The sequence below is a fragment of the Ptychodera flava genome, assembly GCF_041260155.1.
Source record: "Ptychodera flava strain L36383 chromosome 23 unlocalized genomic scaffold, AS_Pfla_20210202 Scaffold_23__1_contigs__length_28996876_pilon, whole genome shotgun sequence".
Lineage (NCBI taxonomy): Eukaryota > Metazoa > Hemichordata > Enteropneusta > Ptychoderidae > Ptychodera > Ptychodera flava.
In genome coordinates, this window is record NW_027248277.1 from 19,603,578 (window position 1) to 19,622,227 (window position 18,650).

Genomic DNA, 18,650 nt, shown 5'->3' on the forward strand with positions numbered 1-18,650 from the left:
TGGAACAGAGTGTGAAGGAGAGGGCTCCCTAGTAGCTAATACAATGGTGAAAATGGATATGGAGTTAGGGGTCACCAGTCTTTTTTGTTGATACCATAAGGGTGGAGGGTATTAAGTTTCAGTTCGAGTGATTTTCTTATTTTATCTTGTTTCGAGTAAACTTTGCAAATACCGATGAAAGTGAAATGATTGATGCTGTGATCCGGGCTATTGAAATGTTGGGCGATTAGGGTGGTTTATTTGAACGTATGCTGTACAGGTGTTCATAGATTCTTTTCCGGAGTTCGCGTTTTGTTTCTCCAACATACAGAAGGTGACATTTGGAGCATTGTATTGTGTAGATGACATTCCGGGTGCTGCATGATAATTGGCCGGTTATTTTGTATGAGTTACCAGTGGTGTGGTTGATGATGACATCATGGTCCTGAATTAACATAAATTTGCATTGATTGCATTGTGTGCATGGCTGGCATTTTCCTGGGGTTGGGGTGTTAATAGTGGTGTGCAATTTTGATCTCACAAGTGTTTTTCTGAGATTAGGCGGTTGGCGATAGGCTACAACGGGAACAGTTGGGAAGGCTTCTTTTGTTATTTTGTTTGACTGAATGATGGGCCAATGTTTTCTGATGATGTTCGATATTTTTGGTAGCGCTGGGTTGTAAGTGGTGATGAATGGTATGCGATTGGGCCGGTTTTTGTAGGCTTGGAAAATGTGATGAGATCTGGGCGTTTTATGTTTTTGGCTTCTTTAATGGCGGTGTTGATTAGAGGGGTTTTGTAATTTCTGTTGAGGAGGTGTTTTTTCAGGTTTATGACTTCCGAATCATAAAGATGATCTGTGGAACAAATTCTCCTGTATCTTAGGGCCTGGCTCCAGGGGATTGAACGAAAGATATGGTGTGGATGGCAGGAGGTGGTTAGAAGATACATATGTTTATCTGTGGGTTTGTTGTATATAGTGGTTTCAATTTTGTTACCTTGCAAGATCATAAGTGTGTCCAGAAATGGTAATTGGGATGAGCTATGCTCTATTGTAAACTTCAGGGTGGGATGGGCCGCGTTACTGTACTGGTGAAATTCAATGAGCTTTTCCAGCCCGTGTGACCAAATAAAACGGATGTCGTCTATGAAACGTTTCCAGTGGGCTGGTTTAGGGTTATAGTTGGCTAGAATGTCACCTTCCAGTCTACCCATGGTGATGTTGGCATATGATGGAGCAACTTTACTCCCCATTGCGGTGCCATGTGTTTGGAGATAGTATTTGTCATTGAATTTAAAGTAGTTTCTGGTGAGAATGAATTTTACATGTCTATTATAAGATCAGGGTGAGTGGAATTATGTGCGTAATTATCTAGGGCTTGTTTAACAGATGTGATACCATATTCGTGTGGGATATTTGTGTATAGGGAAACTACATCCATAGTGACAATGAGGGAGTCGTTTGTTAACTTGATTTGATCAAGGTCTTGCAGATGATGTTTGGTGTCTTTGAGATAGGAGGGAGAGATTTAACTATTGGTTGGAGATGATGGTCAACAAATTTTGCTAGAGGTGTAGTTAGAGAATTGCATTGTGGGACAATTGGTCTAAGTGGCGTGTCTTGTTTATGGATCTTGGGAAGGCCGTAGAAGTAACCTGGGGTGGGTTCTTTGGGAATAAGGTGAATGGCAGTTTCATGTGTTATCCACTTTTTAGTTTCCCATTTTCTTACCAGTTTCTCTAGTTCTTTTAGATATTCAGTGGTAGGGTCATATTTGAGAGGGTGTAGTATGTAGAGTCATTCAATTGTTCCTCGCATTTGTTTATGTACCAGTTAGTGTCCATGACAACTACGCCGCTCCCCTTATCTGCTGGCTTGATGGTAATTTCGTTGTCGTTTTGTAGTTCTGTGATGGCGCTTCTCTCGTCTTTGGGAATGTTGTCATATGTGCGTCTCCAATTGTTTGTGTCAAGGATGTCATCTTCGATGTTTTCTAGAAATGCTTCTAAAGCTGGCTGGTTGCTTCTTGGTGGGTTATATCCAGACTTTTCCTTTTTGAACGGTCCTACGTTGGTGTCATAATTCTCAGTATCATCTGATTCGGTGTCTCTGAACATAAATTGGAGGCGACACCTTCGTTTGAAATCTTGGATATCGGTTTGTAGTTCCATCTTGTTGATGTGGTGTGGTTTGGGGCAAAATGAGAGACCTCTTGATAGGACTGAAATTTGTGGTGGTGTAAGGGTTTTTTGCGAGAGATTTGTGACTGTGATGTCATTATGTTCTTTGTTTTTTTGTTTTTGGGTGTTCTTTTTGTTGCTGGTTGATTTTCTTTTGACGAAATGGCGATCTTTCCTTTGTTTCTTACGGAACGCAGTGATTTTGTCAACCCATTCGCGGATCTTTGTTCTCAAATAGCATGATTCAGTTGTAGTTAATTTGTCTCTGGTTTCTTCATAGATCTTATTTATAGTCCGGCCAATGTAATTGATTGTCTTTCTGTGTTCTGTTACGATCAGTTCATACATGTCTTTTCTGTTCGGTTAATAATATTGTTCCATTTTCTGTGAAATTTTCCATCGGTGGCATGAATGTTGGGATTTAGTTTGATTCGGAGTCCCTTCGGTGTGGTGTTGGTGCACAGGTGTTCGGATAAAGTATTGATGTGGCTTACCAGATGTATACGTCTTTGTTCTAGTCGTTTAAGCTTGTTGTAGTAGAACCACTGTGTTTCATTCATTTTTGGTGTAAGTACCATGGGATCCTGTAAGGATGCAGGGGACTTCGCTGGAAGTATATCAGATGAGTTTGCTTGGAATACCAGTATCAGTCCAACCAGGGTATAGCAACACCAGCGGGTCTGGAGACTTGGACTTGAATAGGTCATAATCGAGTTTGTTAAATCAACAAGTCACTCTCAGTCTCTGGTTGTACATTGACTCCTTTTATTTCTAAAGCCGACGTTTCGAACCCACACGGGGGTTCTTCTTCAGGGCACTAAACAAATGAAAGAAACATATTCAAAGCGTAAATACAAAGATAACAAAGCTATTTGTGAAAGCCGTACAGAAGTGGTAAAAATGAATACAGTATAGTGGTTGCTAAATTAATGGATACAATATGCAATATAATAGTTCAAAAAATAAAGAAGACGAACTGATAAGGCAATACACTATTTACAGTGGTGAAACTTACATTGTAGGAGCGTAGAGCCGGTAGTGTGTGGCTCAAACTCTAGGTGGAACAGAGTGTGAAGGAGAGGGCTCCCTAGTAGCTAATACAATGGTGAAAATGGATATGGAGTTAGGGGGTCACCAGTCTTTTTTGTTGATACCATAAGGGTGGAGGGTATTAAGTTTCAGTTCGAGTGATTTTCTTATTTTATCTTGTTTCGAGTAAACTTTGCAAATACCGATGAAAGTGAAATGATTGATGCTGTGATCCGGGCTATTGAAATGTTGGGCGATTAGGGTGGGTTTATTTGAACGTATGCTGTACAGGTGTTCATAGATTCTTTTCCGGAGTTCGCGTTTTGTTTCTCCAACATACAGAAGGTGACATTTGGAGCATTGTATTGTGTAGATGACATTCCGGGTGCTGCATGATAATTGGCCGGTTATTTTGTATGAGTTACCAGTGGTGTGTTGATGATGACATCATGGTCCTGAATTAACATAAATTTGCATTGATTGCATTGTGTGCATGGCTGGCATTTTCCTGGGGTTGGGGTGTTAATAGTGGTGTGCAATTTTGATCTCACAAGTGTTTTTCTGAGATTAGGCGGTTGGCGATAGGCTACAACGGGAACAGTTGGGAAGGCTTCTTTTGTTATTTTGTTTGACTGAATGATGGGCCAATGTTTTCTGATGATGTTCGATATTTTTGGTAGCGCTGGGTTGTAAGTGGTGATGAATGGTATGCGATTTGGGCCGGTTTTTGTAGGCTTGGAACATGTGATGAGATCTGGGCGTTTTATGTTTTTGGCTTCTTTAATGGCGGTGTTGATTAGAGGGGTTTTGTAATTTCTGTTGGGGGGGGGTTTTTTAGGTTTTTTACTTCCGAATCATAAAGATGATCTGTGGAACAAATTCTCCTGTATCTTAGGGCCTGGCTCCAGGGGATTGAACGAAAGATATGGTGTGGATGGCAGGAGGTGGTTAGAAGATACATATGTTTATCTGTGGGTTTGTTGTATATAGTGGTTTCAATTTTGTTACCTTGCAAGATCATAAGTGTGTCCAGAAATGGTAATTGGGATGAGCTATGCTCTATTGTAAACTTCAGGGTGGGATGGGCCGCGTTACTGTACTGGTGAAATTCAATGAGCTTTTCCAGCCCGTGTGACCAAATAAAACGGATGTCGTCTATGAAACGTTTCCAGTGGGCTGGTTTAGGGTTATAGTTGGCTAGAATGTCACCTTCCAGTCTACCCATGGTGATGTTGGCATATGATGGAGCAACTTTACTCCCCATTGCGGTGCCATGTGTTTGGAGATAGTATTTGTCATTGAATTTAAAGTAGTTTCTGGTGAGAATGAATTTTAACATGTCTATTATAAGATCAGGGTGAGTGGAATTATGTGCGTAATTATCTAGGGCTTGTTTAACAGATGTGATACCATATTCGTGTGGGATATTTGTGTATAGGGAAACTACATCCATAGTGACAATGAGGGAGTCGTTTGTTAACTTGATTTGATCAAGGTCTTGCAGATGATGTTTGGTGTCTTTGAGATAGGAGGGGAGAGATTTAACTATTGGTTGGAGATGATGGTCAACAAATTTTGCTAGAGGTGTAGTTAGAGAATTGCATTGTGGGACAATTGGTCTAAGTGGCGTGTCTTGTTTATGGATCTTGGGAAGGCCGTAGAAGTAACCTGGGGTGGGTTCTTTGGGAATAAGGTGAATGGCAGTTTCATGTGTTATCCACTTTTAGTTTCCCATTTTCTTACCAGTTTCTCTAGTTCTTTTAGATATTCAGTGGTAGGGTCATATTTGAGAGGGGTGTAGTATGTAGAGTCATTCAATTGTTCCTCGCATTTGTTTATGTACCAGTTAGTGTCCATGACAACTACGCCGCTCCCCTTATCTGCTGGCTTGATGGTAATTTCGTTGTCGTTCTGTAGTTCTGTGATGGCGCTTCTCTCGTCTTTGGGAATGTTGTCATATGTGCGTCTCCATTGTTTGTGTCAAGGATGTCATCTTCGTTTTTTCTAGAAATGCTTCTAAAGCTGGCTGGTTGCTTCTTGGTGGGTTATATCCAGACTTTTCCTTTTTGAACGGTCCTACGTTGGTGTCATAATTCTCAGTATCATCTGATTCGGTGTCTCTGAACATAAATTGGAGGCGACACCTTCGTTTGAAATCTTGGATATCGGTTTGTAGTTCCATCTTGTTGATGTGGTGTGGTTTGGGGCAAAATGAGAGACCTCTTGATAGGACTGAAATTTGTGGTGGTGTAAGGGTTTTTTGCGAGAGATTTGTGACTGTGATGTCATTATGTTCTTTGTTTTTTTGTTTTTGGGTGTTCTTTTTGTTGCTGGTTGATTTTCTTTTGACGAAATGGCGATCTTTCCTTTGTTTCTTACGGAACGCAGTGATTTTGTCAACCCATTCGCGGATCTTTGTTCTCAAATAGCATGATTCAGTTGTAGTTAATTTGTCTCTGGTTTCTTCATAGATCTTATTTATAGTCCGGCCAATGTAATTGATTGTCTTTCTGTGTTCTGTTACGATCAGTTTCATACATGTCTTTTCTGTTCGGTTACACAATACAATGCTCCAAATGTCACCTTCTGTATGTTGGAGAAACAAAACGCGAACTCCGGAAAAGAATCTATGAACACCTGTACAGCATACGTTCAAATAAACCCACCCTAATCGCCCAACATTTCAATAGCCCGGATCACAGCATCAATCATTTCACTTTCATCGGTATTTGCAAAGTTTACTCGAAACAAGATAAAATAAGAAAATCACTCGAACTGAAACTTAATACCCTCCACCCTTATGGTATCAACAAAAAAGACTGGTGACCCCTAACTCCATATCCATTTTCACCATTGTATTAGCTACTAGGGAGCCCTCTCCTTCACACTCTGTTCCACCTAGAGTTTGAGCCACACACTACCGGCTCTACGCTCCTACAATGTAAGTTTCACCACTGTAAATAGTGTATTGCCTTATCAGTTCGTCTTCTTTATTTTTTGCAACTATTATATTGCATATTGTATCCATTAATTTAGCAACCACTATACTGTATTCATTTTTACCACTTCTGTACGGCTTTCACAAATAGCTTTGTTATCTTTGTATTTACGCTTTGAATATGTTTTCTTTCATTTGTTTAGTGCCCTGAAGAAGAACCCCCGTGTGGGTTCGAAACGTCGGCTTTAGAAATAAAAGGAGTCAATGTACAACCAGAGACTGAGAGTGACTTGTTGATTTAACAAACTCGATTATGACCTATTCAAGTCCAAGTCTCCAGACCCGCTGGTGTTGCTATACCCTGGTTGGACTGATACTGGTATTCCAAGCAAACTCATAAAACAATGTTTACTTTTCCCTGTAGGGTTTCTGAGTTGATGATTGTATGTTGAAATCTCTCCATGTATCTGGTGCATGGGCAAAATGTAAATATCGGTTGCATGTTATGTATTTCAGTCTATGTCAAATATTGTAAATGAAAAATCATGAACAGTTTGCTGTGTGCTTGTAAAAGATAACATGTTTGTCAATACATATTAAAACTGCCTTGCAGTTTGATTGTCTTAAAAATTATCACAGAAGTAGAAAACGAAAAGAAACTAATCAAATTGCTGTAACATATTCACCCTCAGTGTCTGTAGGCCTATACTTAACTATACTTAACTATCTTTATCACTCTTCATGGGCCAAGGCACATTTGGGTCAATGTCATCACTCTGTGCCAGTCTGTGAATGTCAGTCTGTCTGTATGTGTATGTCCATGTTTCATACAATTGTTGGTTTGTTTTGATAACTGTATGGGAGCGAACAGTGATTATTGTCACTATTTTTGTATTTATGGGCAATTTTTGCCATTTTTGGTCAAAAATGTCTTTCTCCAAAACTACTTTTCTGATAGTTTTAAAATTTGGTATACAGTTTCCTACCGATGAACTAAATGTAATATATTGAAATTATGATGAATGCTGCAATTTTTTTTTTAGGGGGGGCAACTTCAGGGAAAGACACTAAGGGTTGTCCGATTGCCCGGGGCAAGTGAAAGTCGCGTTCGGACAAGTGAACCTCCGATGCCACTTGCCCGACGGGACAAGTGCAAAAATAATACCTAGAAATCGAATTCACGAGAGTGATTTTCTGGTGAGGGAACATGGACTTAAAAAATAATCATATTATGTCATTGTGAACATTTCCATAAGATTTTTCATAAAATTGCATGAAGAGTTGACGAAAAGAATCATATAATCGCTGTCAATAAAATCCAGTTCAAACAATACACCGGTACCGGTAAATTACCGTACGCTGATTTTGCATATGAAAAGGCTGTTAAGCTGGTGGAACGTACGTTCACCAAAGTTCATTGCATTGACTGTGAAGTTACGGTGTCTCACAATATGTCGATATGGTAAAAAAAGAAACACACAGCGGTTTTTGTGCTTTGTATGAACGTTTATAATAATGTAAAAATAAAGTCCAGTGGTTAAAAATCACCACATAGAATTGGACTTTCACTAAAACGTACTCATCAATGTCACAGTAACTTGTTGAGGGACAGTGAGTGGCAAAGTCAGTGGCAAGACCGCATGCAATGAAGTCATGAGCAATATTTGGTGTCAACGGGTCAAGTCTTTGAATTTTCAACAAACACTGACTTAATTTTCAGGTCAATAAGCCAAAAGTTACTTGTCCGTGGCGACCAACCTCTCTGTTTGTGAATTTTCCCATTCTAAAATGACTGTCAAGAAGCAATTGGAGAGAGTTTGACATCGAGAGATTCAGCTTTCAAGACACATTGAAAAACACCGACGCCTTAGGTTGTTGGTTTTAATTCTATTTAGTCTGCGCATGAGCATTAAAAGACCACCTAGGTTATTAGAAAAACATAGGATACTGGTATAGTGCAATGGCAATCCAAACTTTCATAGGGCTGGTGTATGATATAAGCGCAGTAAAAACATGACAAAGAAGTACATTATTTTTCAGAAGCTTCAAAACATTCCTTTATAGCTACAGATTTTTTCTTTCTGTATAGATAAGTTAAAACTTTTAAAAGCTAAAAGACCTTGAAGGTACAATTGAAATGGCTGTTATTATTTGTACATTAAGCCCCAAGAAAGTAAACATACAAACATATGAACTGTTAGAATTTTTTCTATGAATATGAAAGCCCCACTAGCTGTAAATATTGAAATTTGTTGACTTAAAAAGGCTTCCTATTTTCTCTGGTTTTCTTTAAATTCTACCCATTTACAGGATATAGTCTTTTACTGCTTTACAAAACATTCTTTAGTGAAAAATTGGTAAATTACATTTTAACCATTATTTTGATTTCCCACCATACTTAAAAGAAAACAAAGCATGTCCCAGTTGAAAACATTCAACACTTTGCATTACATTGGACTACTCTGTTGTTTCCGTGAATATTCAAATGCATATATGCACGGTGTATACACTGGTTTTGCTATATTTGCATGGGGTGCCATTTTACGTTTGGGCACATATTTATTATTTTTCTTGTTCAAAATTGCACATGCAGTCTCACTGGGCAGTTAACAATACTTGTATTCCAACCCCTCAAAGAGCAAATTCCAAAAAACTTGTTTTAGTTCAGAAGTAAAATCACATAAAGGATGCTAAAAGATACAGGTAATGGGGCTTTAGTAATTAATGGAATATAAATGAGCCATCCAGCACTCTTAGAAGTGTGAGGAGAACCCTATGAGAATGTCTGACATTTTCTCATTATAACATAATTTTCAAAATAAAGTGCGTGAAATGAAAAACCAATGTTTTAGCTTTTTTCAAACACGTAAATTATACTGGGCAAGTGGTTTTCCAATTCGGGCAAGTGAACTGAACCCCCACTTGCCCGAAGGGCAAGTGGATAAAAAAATAAGTGCCTTCCCTGAACTTTTGCCATTTTAGGTCAGAGAATGTCTTTCTCCAAAACTACTCACCTGATAGCTTTGAACAAAATGTGATAAATGGAAATTATGTTGAAATCTTTAAATTAATAATTTTTGGGCAATTTTTGCCATTTTTGGTCAAAAAATGTCTTTCTCCAAAACTACTCACCTGATAGCTGTGAAATTTAGTACACAGGCTCCTACAGATTAACAAAATGTGATATATTGAAATTATGATGATATCCGCAATTTTTGTATTTTTTGAGCAATTTTTTGCCATTTTTGGTCAAAAATTTGTTTCTCAAAATAAGCATGTCTGATAGCTTTGATATTTGGTATACAGGTTCCAGGGTGTTATTTTAATATGATATTTTGACATTATGATGAAATCTGCAATTTTGTTTTTTTGGGCAATTTTTGCTATTTTTGGTCAGAAAATTTGATCTTCAAAAGACTATTCCCCAGATGGTTTTGGTTGACATGTTCCGAGGGATGATCTTAATGTGATATGTTCCGAAAATGATGAAATCTGCAATTGTGTATTTTGCGGCTATTTCTGCTATTTTTTGTCAGGCCGTCCCGAAATGAGCTAAAAAAAATTTGCATTCTTCATCTACACATGTGTCAAAAATAGTTATTCTCTACATAACACAGCGGAGCTATATCGGCCGTTAGGTCGCTTGTTTAACAAATTAGTTTCAAAATACAAAATTCAAGCTACCAGGACTGGGTCATATGCTGTATCTACCTCCAATCAGAGCTCAGTCAGACTATACAAGCAAGTTTGATATCAAGTGCAGCATTGTAATTACTTTTAATCACTGCTCAGAAAGTAAGTAAATATGAGCCTCAAAATAATCATGCAAAACAAAGGCCACTATCAGTATCCAATGTTTGGCACTTAATCCAACACAGTTGACTCATGAGTGTGCCTGACAACAGGTTCCATTGAGGGGACATTGTCACAAGGGTACATCCTGGCTACAACACTGCCTCTGGTGGTACAAACAGTCTGGCTGTTTGTTGACAAAAGTGTACTACGTTAACTTCACAAATGTGATTGATTTATCACATCTTGATTTGAAACAGATAGTTTTAAAACTCAATAAGGGAGATTTTAGCTCAGATTTAGTATATCTATAAATACCAAAAAGAGTTTATATGGTACAGAGTCGGTGGTGTCTGTATGCATGTATCGGTATGTATGTATATACCGGAATGTATGTTAATACGTGCGGATGTATGTCCGTCCAACTCAAAAACTCCCAAACTGCCGCAACTACCATCTTGGTATTTGGTGTACAGGTAGACCCAGGGGTTTAAATGAACATGTCAGTGTCAAAATACCATATATGCAAATGAGGTTAGAAGAAGGGAAATCCTGCAAATTTGTTGGAGTGGTGGTATTAACTGAAACAGCCTACACATCTGAGTGAGAGGTTCTATGAGGCATGACATCAGTTGTATGCAGTGTACCTTCCTTGTGTGGGAACGGTGGCAGTAACTGAAACAGCCTACACAATGAGTCATTTCCTGTCATTGTTCATGAACTGTTGCATATTGGCAGACCTGCTCAAACTAAGAGGGACTGAGTTGAAACATTCCTCTGCTATGCATGTTGCTAAAGTTGACCTCCAGTACCTAAAGTTTTAGACCTTATTTACTTTTGTCATTCTTGTTTTTCTGGTTTAAATATTTCTTGAATGGACCAATTCAAACCAAATGTGAGCACACTGTCCTTGTCGGTATTTTCTTGTCTTGGTATGATCTGAGATGAGCTGGGCATGCTGAAAAACTGTCCAGTATCAAATTAGACAATGGATAATTGCATCCTGTGATTGTAAGTGTCTGCTAAATGAACTCAGATCTACATATGTTAGAACAGCACCTGTGCTGGTCAACGTGGTCATCAACCAACACCAATTTTGCAAGACTTTATTAACATGTTTACAGATTGTGTACTAGTTAGCAAGGAAACGCTAAGGCAGACATGCCTTTCCTGTCTCTATTGTAGCTGTCCTTAATGTTGATACTGTATTTCATCATGACCTCTCAGATACCTGTGTCATTCTTTGGTTTAATTAAAACATGTGATAACAAGGGCTAGATCACACGTTTGTTGCCCGCCAAAGGAATGGTCCTCATGACTGCAAATATCTATTTCTGCACAGAAAAGTCGATGGGATCACACTCCGTGTGTCTTCACAACAGACAGAAGTCTTTAGATGTTCAGTATGTAACATATTACTTCTCTGTCTATTTTTATCAGATCAAAATGGCTGGGAATGTTGATCCACTTCGAGGTTTATTCCTTGATATATCTCAAGAAATATTAGAGGAAGAACAAAGGTCCTTGTATGGACTTGTGAAGGGAAAGCAGATTCCGGCTAGAACTCTCCAAGGATTGGCCGACACAAATGAGCTCTTTATCAAACTTGAGGAGCTTGGTCACATAGGTTACACAAATCTTACCCTGCTGAAAGGTCTTCTCGGGAAAATTAATCGAGAACCCTTGGTCAGGTTGGTGGAAGAATTGAAAGAAAACAGCTGGAAAACCAGACTGTTAGTCAACCGCCTGGCGGAAACACAGGTAAATACCGGTATTTAGTTTACCTTAACGGGAAAGTCCACTCAAAATTCCATTAGCTGTATATGGTATGTTTATATTTATGCCAGAAAAGCGTTTATCATTACTTTTTGCACAGAAAGTGCAATTTGCTGAAGTTTTAAACCAAAATAATATAAAATCTGCTTTTTCTACCCAACCGGGTGGCCATGTCTATCTTCTCCACAAAGCACATTGGCAAAATGCCAGATGATGATGTAAAATTTCCGTGTATAGGTGCATTTGCTAGAGTTCCCATCTAGGGAGTCTCATCAACAACTTAGATATAAACATGCCTGTCCTCTAAGTATTACGGATGTACCAATGATTATTATCAAGATTTCGATAAGGCATTCTTCATAATTCGAAACTCATGAAAAAACACCACCTCTGCAAATTGTGGCTGGTAAACATTGATGCTGACATTAGTTTTTAAAACTAAAATGTGAAGACCATTTCCAGGAAAGGACTTTGATGAAAGGGATTAGGAAAAGACTTTGAAGTAGTAAACTACCCAGGGCCTATGCAAAATTAGCCGTGGCATAAAATTGCATGTAGAATTACGGAATGTCAGAAAACATTCTAGGAATATTGTCAATTTCCTGAAACTTTTACAAATTATCCGTGTAAAGATGCTTTATTGAAAAATATAAAATAAATATCATGTCACCAAACTTGATTTTAGACAGAATCATCATACATTTTCCTTTGAAAAACCACTGATGCTGACTCAGCATTTTTTTCACAAGTTTTATACAGTAAAAGATGGCATCTTTGTTATTGGAGCAGTAACTTCATCCCTGGTGCTTGTACTGGAAATACTATATGTAGAGGATATTATAGAATCACAAGTGAAATGAAATAATATTGTTATTCACCATGGTTTTGTTTTCCTCGAAAGAGTCAAATGTCCCTGAAAGTCGTGTATGGTGTTCAAATTCATGGGGTAATGGGTGATTGAATGTAAATTATCTCAAAAGTACAATGGGAACACCCATTTTTCTGTTCTTTTTAAAATCCTCATCTAGCTACAACACATGTGATTTCTAGAAAAGGTGAAGCTTCTCTGAGGAATTCTGATCGGTGGCACTTCCGTACCGCGAAAATGGCATCATACACAACATTTAATAATCTTCTTCAACTTTTACAAGCAGTTTCATATTGGTTGGGCTATCCCAAAAAACATACTATATTTTAGAATTGGGCACAACACTGCATGCCTTCTAGGCTGTCTTAAGTTTTGAATCATGAGAATAAAATGCTGAGAATTAAAATACAGGTTTATTGAGAACAAATTTTCAAATAATGGTGACAGATCAATTTCTTTTCTAAAATATCCAATCCAAGCAATCATAAAGGGCAACTAATGATCAAATCACAAAGTGAAATAAAATTGATGTAGATGTTGTTTAAGAGTCACACGCATGAAAATGTTGTGTTTACAGCACCTCACAAATGAAGATATACCTGAGTAGATATCTGTTACTTACTTCTCGATAGATTTTGATGAAGTTCAACGGGAACCCATTGTCCACTTGGTGGAAGAGTCTGAAACAAGACAGCATGACAGTCAGAGCATTAGTCAACAGTATGGGAATCAGAGTGTTGGGCAGCAGTATGGCCTTGACACAGGTAAGTAGATGAGTTTCACCTGAAATGTAACACTTATATGATGTTAGAAACTTTTTAAACTTAGAAAGTATTTTAGAACATTATCATTGGACTTGCCAAACACAGCATGCAGTTATGGTTGTTTTGAGTTTTGAAATAGATTGAAATATGAAATTGGCCTAAGTGACCATAATCAATTTCTTTTCTTAAACATCAAAGTCCTAACACCCATAAAGAGATATAAATGATCAAACCACAAAATCAAATATGTGATAAATAATTGCTGAAGGGTCGCACCTAACAAAATGCTGCAGTGGTTACAGCACCTCGTAAATGAAGATATACTAGAGTTAATATCTGCTATTTTACTTCTCGATAGATTTGGATGAATTTCAACGAGAACCCGTGGTACAGTCAGTAGAAGAGTCTGAAAACAAGACAGCATAGCAGTCAGAGCATTAGTCAACAGCATAGAAATCAGAATGTTGGGCAGCAGGATGGGTTGAACACAAGTACGTAGTTAAGTTTCACCTAAAATGTAATAGTATATGATGTTAGTAACTTTTCAAACTTTCTAATAAAAACTATCATTTCAGAACATTATCGTTGGACTTGCGCAAAAGACAGCATGCCGTTAGGGTTGTCTTAAGTTCTGAAATAGCTTGAAATACCAAATTGAAATGAAGGTTGCTTCAGGACTAATCTTCTTTATGAGTTTTCAAATATAGATAACCTTTATCAATTTATTTTCTCAAGCATCCAAATTGTAGCAAATGCTCAAATCACACAATGAAATATCATTTGATGTAAAATATTGCACCAAACAGCATATAAAAAGTAAGTTATACTTTAAATGTGTCATTTTACTTTTTTGTAAATTTGGAAGAGCAAAAGTGGGTCTTGTAGGTGCCTGTCACCATGTTGATATAGGATCCTGCAAGTGTTTCTATGGAACCTTTTAGACAACACAATGCCTTGCCATCCCAAAGTGGCTGTACCGGTAGAAGCATGCTGGATAACATATGATGCCCTTCTTTGTGATCATTTAAATCTGTCACTGGCTTAACGTGATCAGCCACTATGACGCTTGGACTTGCCATTACCCCTGGATTTGAATCAAACCCTGTTTCTTTACGTCGGGTTAATGCTACTGTTAATTCAAATTGAATGAGGTTAGCTGATGTTTCACTTCCTGAATATGGTATATCCCTGCAGTGTTCAATAAGTTGGTTGTGCAGTACCTGCCACATGTACAGGCACAGTCCCTCCACCTTGGTACAGGGAAGAGGAGAGAAAGGGTTAAGAATGGCCTTATACAATTGATATAAATTTTGGCATCAAAATAATATCAACTATCCAATAATCCAAAGTTATTCAGAAAAGAAAGCAGTCAGATCTCGAAACATTGTACTGAGTTCTTTACAATTATATGTTGTTGGCAGTGTTGTATTACAGAAAACCTGCACACTTCTTGTCACACTAGATCACTTAATATTCACACTGATAATGTGTGTATGAAATTGACTCCTTTAGAGAAAACAAATTGTGCTAGCAAAATTATGGTCATCACTGACTAATCCTATAATTCTTTTTACATAGATACATGCAGCAAAATGACTTCCATATTCCTGGCTGAAAGATGGTCCCGTGTTGGAGACACAGTGTCAGCTATCAACTGTCAACTTGCAAGCCTTGCAGCACAAAACAGACAAAAGAAGATCTGCTGTGTTGTTTTGAAGGCAACTGAAGAAGAAAAGAAAGATGCTGCTGACTGTGGAGTTGAACTGATACTGCCGTGCTTGAGTGATGACATCATAGATGCATGCGAAAATGATGAACCGTCTTTCAAATGGCTTCTATCACCAGATATTTACTTCTCAACTCTCACAAAGCTTCAGGATGTTGACTATATTGTCGAACATATAAATTCATCAACGTCATTCATCTTTGCATCTGCCTTGAGAAAACGCTGTTTCAAAGATGCAGATATTGTGTTGATAAATCATGCAACTCCATCAGTTGATGTAGAAGACAAAAATTTGAAATTTGCAGAAGCAACAGCTGCAGTTTTCTCTGTTGCACCAACAGTCTTTGAAGAATACCAAAAACTTTACCAATTGACCAATATTCAAATAAAGCATAAAATCTATCTTCCAAGACCAGAGAAGGCCTTCTTTGATCTAAATGTAGATCAAATGTCCAAAACAAGTGACCTCAAACAAATACTAACAGTGATAACAGACAAGAAGGTTCACTCCACAAGATTCAAAACTCTTGCGGCTGCAGTGGGTCAGGTAGCAAAGTGGTTTCAATGTATGCATGCAAAGATTCCAAAGTGGTTTGTTCGTACGTCATCAGCAACTGATCGCAATGACACCAAAACCTTTCTTCGTGACAATTTAAACTGTACATGTATAGAACCAAACACTTATCCTCCATACGGCTCTCAAGATGAAATTTACAGGGACCTTAAACAAAGCAATGTCCTTGTAATACCACCTGATGAGCCGTTTAGAATGGAGGCATTGTGGGCCATAGCTGCTGGACTTCCTGTGTTGATTCCAAGGAGAACTGCCATGGCAGAGTTTCTTAAGAAGTACTTTGGTGAAAGAGCAGAGTACTTTCTTTATGAACCTTCTGTCGATGATTTGTCAAAACAGATCAGCAAGATGTTAAACAATCCAAAGGTAACTGGTGAAACCAGAAACTTGAAGGATAGTTTCCAAAGTCACACTGAAATCAATGGAAGTCATGAAACCTTCACAACCCGTATAACCGAATCACCACGATCTAACACTCTACCTGGGGCAGGTATGAATTTGACTTCTTGTTTGTTGTGACTATTTCACCGTAACTGCCAAATATTATGTTATGGCTTTCTTATTTTCCTTTATCATAATGTTAACCAGGTGTGTGCATATATATATATATATATATATATATATATATATATATATATATATATGGCTTTCTTTATCTTCCTTTATCATAATGTTTACTGGTTGTGTGTGCGCATATATATATATATATATATATATATATATATATATATATATATATATATATATATATATATATATATATATATATATATATATAGTGTGTGTGTGTGTGTGTATGTATGTATGCATGCATGTCTCTTAAATGGTATACCGGGTAATAAACTATGTGACTTTATATATATATATATATATATATATTATATATATTATATATATATATATATATAATATATATATATATATATATATATTATGAGGTTATTACAAAAATACCGCAAAGGATGCACGAGGACATTGGTGCAATGTATCGCCTGACGCGAAGCGGAGGGCAATATGTGGCGCCAATGTCCGAGTGCATCCTTTGCGGTATTTTCTTGATAATAACCTTATTATTGTACATCTTACATTCCGACAGAGGCATCAAATTGTTAGAGTAGTGACCGTTTTCGTGCAGTATCGACAATTTTTCTTCGATTTTATCGCACTAGTGTGGAACGCTATCTCGGACGTGCTTCTGCAACTTCTGGTGTGTGTACACTATACACATACATACAGAGTGCTCGCTAGACTTGTTCTGGCACTTGTCCAATGGGTCTCTTGAAACTGTCCACCAGTGAACGTGCAGACATGGCCACAGGGGATGGGGTGCCTGGAAACCGTACCTGTTACGGAACGGGCGTTCCGTACGGCTTTTTTAGCGCATGCAAAATCCTATTGTTCTCGATGGTAGATGTATGACAAATATATATATTGTGTGTATGTATGTATGTTAACTAGTATACCAGGTATGTGGATATATGTCTTTCCACATCAAAAACTCCCAAAACCAATAAGCACGTACCATCAAAATTATTTGGTGTACAGGTGCAGCTAGGGTTGGAGATGTGAATTCGTTCAAATGAACATGTTAGTGTAAAAATATACAAATTAGGTAAAAAAAGGGGGAAATCCAGCAAATTGCTCAAAGTCTGTGATCACAGGTCAGATTTGGTTCTTTATGGTGACTTTACTTAGAGTTGATCAAATTGTGAAATTTTGATAGTTGTGTTTTTTTGGGCATTTGCCTAATTTTGGTATAAATATCTTCTCTGAAAGCACTCATCCTATTGCCTTGAAACTCGGTATGCATGATCCCAGGGTAGGCTTCTTTCAGATTTGTTAACATTTTGGTGAAATTTTCATATTTGAAATTTGGGGTAATTTTTCCTATTTTTGGTAAAAGAAATCTTCTGTCAAATCGCTTGCCCCATTGCTTTGAAATTTGGTATGTATAATCCTAGGGTTAGCATCTGTCAGATTTGTTAAAATTTTTCCAATTTTTGGTCAAAAAATCATTTTCTCTCAAAGGTCAAGTTGGATTGCCTTGAAACTCAATAATCTTGGCCATAGGGTTGATTTCTGTCAGATTTTTAAAATTGTGGTGAAATTTTAGCATTTATTTTTCTTCAGCAATTATTTTGATATTTGGTCAAAATGAAGTGCTTTTGCTGGTAGAAGAGTTTTTCGGTTCTGAAAAAGGTGCTATTTGTGTCTTTGCGTGCTATATCTACATTAAATCTCTCTGGAATTCTTTTTAACTGACTCATGAAGTATTGTGATTGCAGATTGTTGGGAGATTGGATACAGGTGGCAAAAAGCAGCCATAGTGAATTTATGGCAATGTTTCTTGGCATGTTCATATTCAAATTATAATAAGGGTAACTACCAGTGTGCCCTCTAAGGGGAGGCAAAGAAAATTTTTTTGAGTCAAACTGAAGAAAACTTGACTTGGTGTGCGTCACCGCATGCATGAAAATGGTTATAAAATAAATAAAAGTCAGCAGTTGTAAGTGTAGCGCCCTCTATGGTAGTGAGTCTTTCTCGATGTGAGTCAGTGAGAGGACAGTGAAAACAACAATGGCTGCCTCCTTCCCCATCGAGCGATAGGCAAGACAAGTGTACAATCCGCACGTAGTATCACTGCAGAGACTTATAGAAATGACATATTCAGATATTTTTTCACCAAAGGAAACATGTTATCTGTGAAAATTATGAATCTGCTGAGCATTTCTAGTCATTGGCAGGCTTTTTACAGCTGCGTCAGTGACGCGTCAGATTACTTGTAATTTCAGTGCGTCAGGCGGATTTGCTCTGCCTCATGACGCGTCTAATTGGCTTAGCAGGCACACTGGTAACTACAGAAGGTTTAACCATGCCCTTGCAAGTGAGATAAATAACTATGCTAGGGTCCTTTCTGTTTGGGAGCACCTATTTATTCAAGCTGGACCAATAGGAATTGAATACAGATCAAAATCAGTGGCATTAACACTGTATTATTGACAGTCTTTTGTTTCTTTCAATCA

General features: G+C 37.7%; 1 protein-coding gene and 1 long non-coding RNA gene across 2 annotated transcripts; both read left to right on the forward strand.

Annotated features, from left to right (window-relative positions):
• Positions 1-5,955: 5,955 nt before the first annotated feature.
• LOC139124064 (uncharacterized) lies at positions 5,956-6,402 on the forward strand. The gene is made up of 2 exons (XR_011549856.1): positions 5,956-6,130; positions 6,331-6,402. It is a non-coding gene; the product is annotated as an uncharacterized lncRNA (long non-coding RNA).
• Positions 6,403-11,362: 4,960 nt separating this feature from the next.
• On the forward strand, positions 11,363-16,111 carry LOC139123569 (uncharacterized). The gene is made up of 4 exons (XM_070689737.1): positions 11,363-11,680; positions 13,196-13,327; positions 13,686-13,818; positions 14,906-16,111. The coding sequence occupies exons 1-3, from the start codon at positions 11,366-11,368 to the stop codon at positions 13,725-13,727; spliced, it is 489 nt and encodes a 162-aa protein (XP_070545838.1). The 5' UTR covers positions 11,363-11,365; the 3' UTR covers positions 13,728-13,818; positions 14,906-16,111.
• Positions 16,112-18,650: the final 2,539 nt, after the last annotated feature.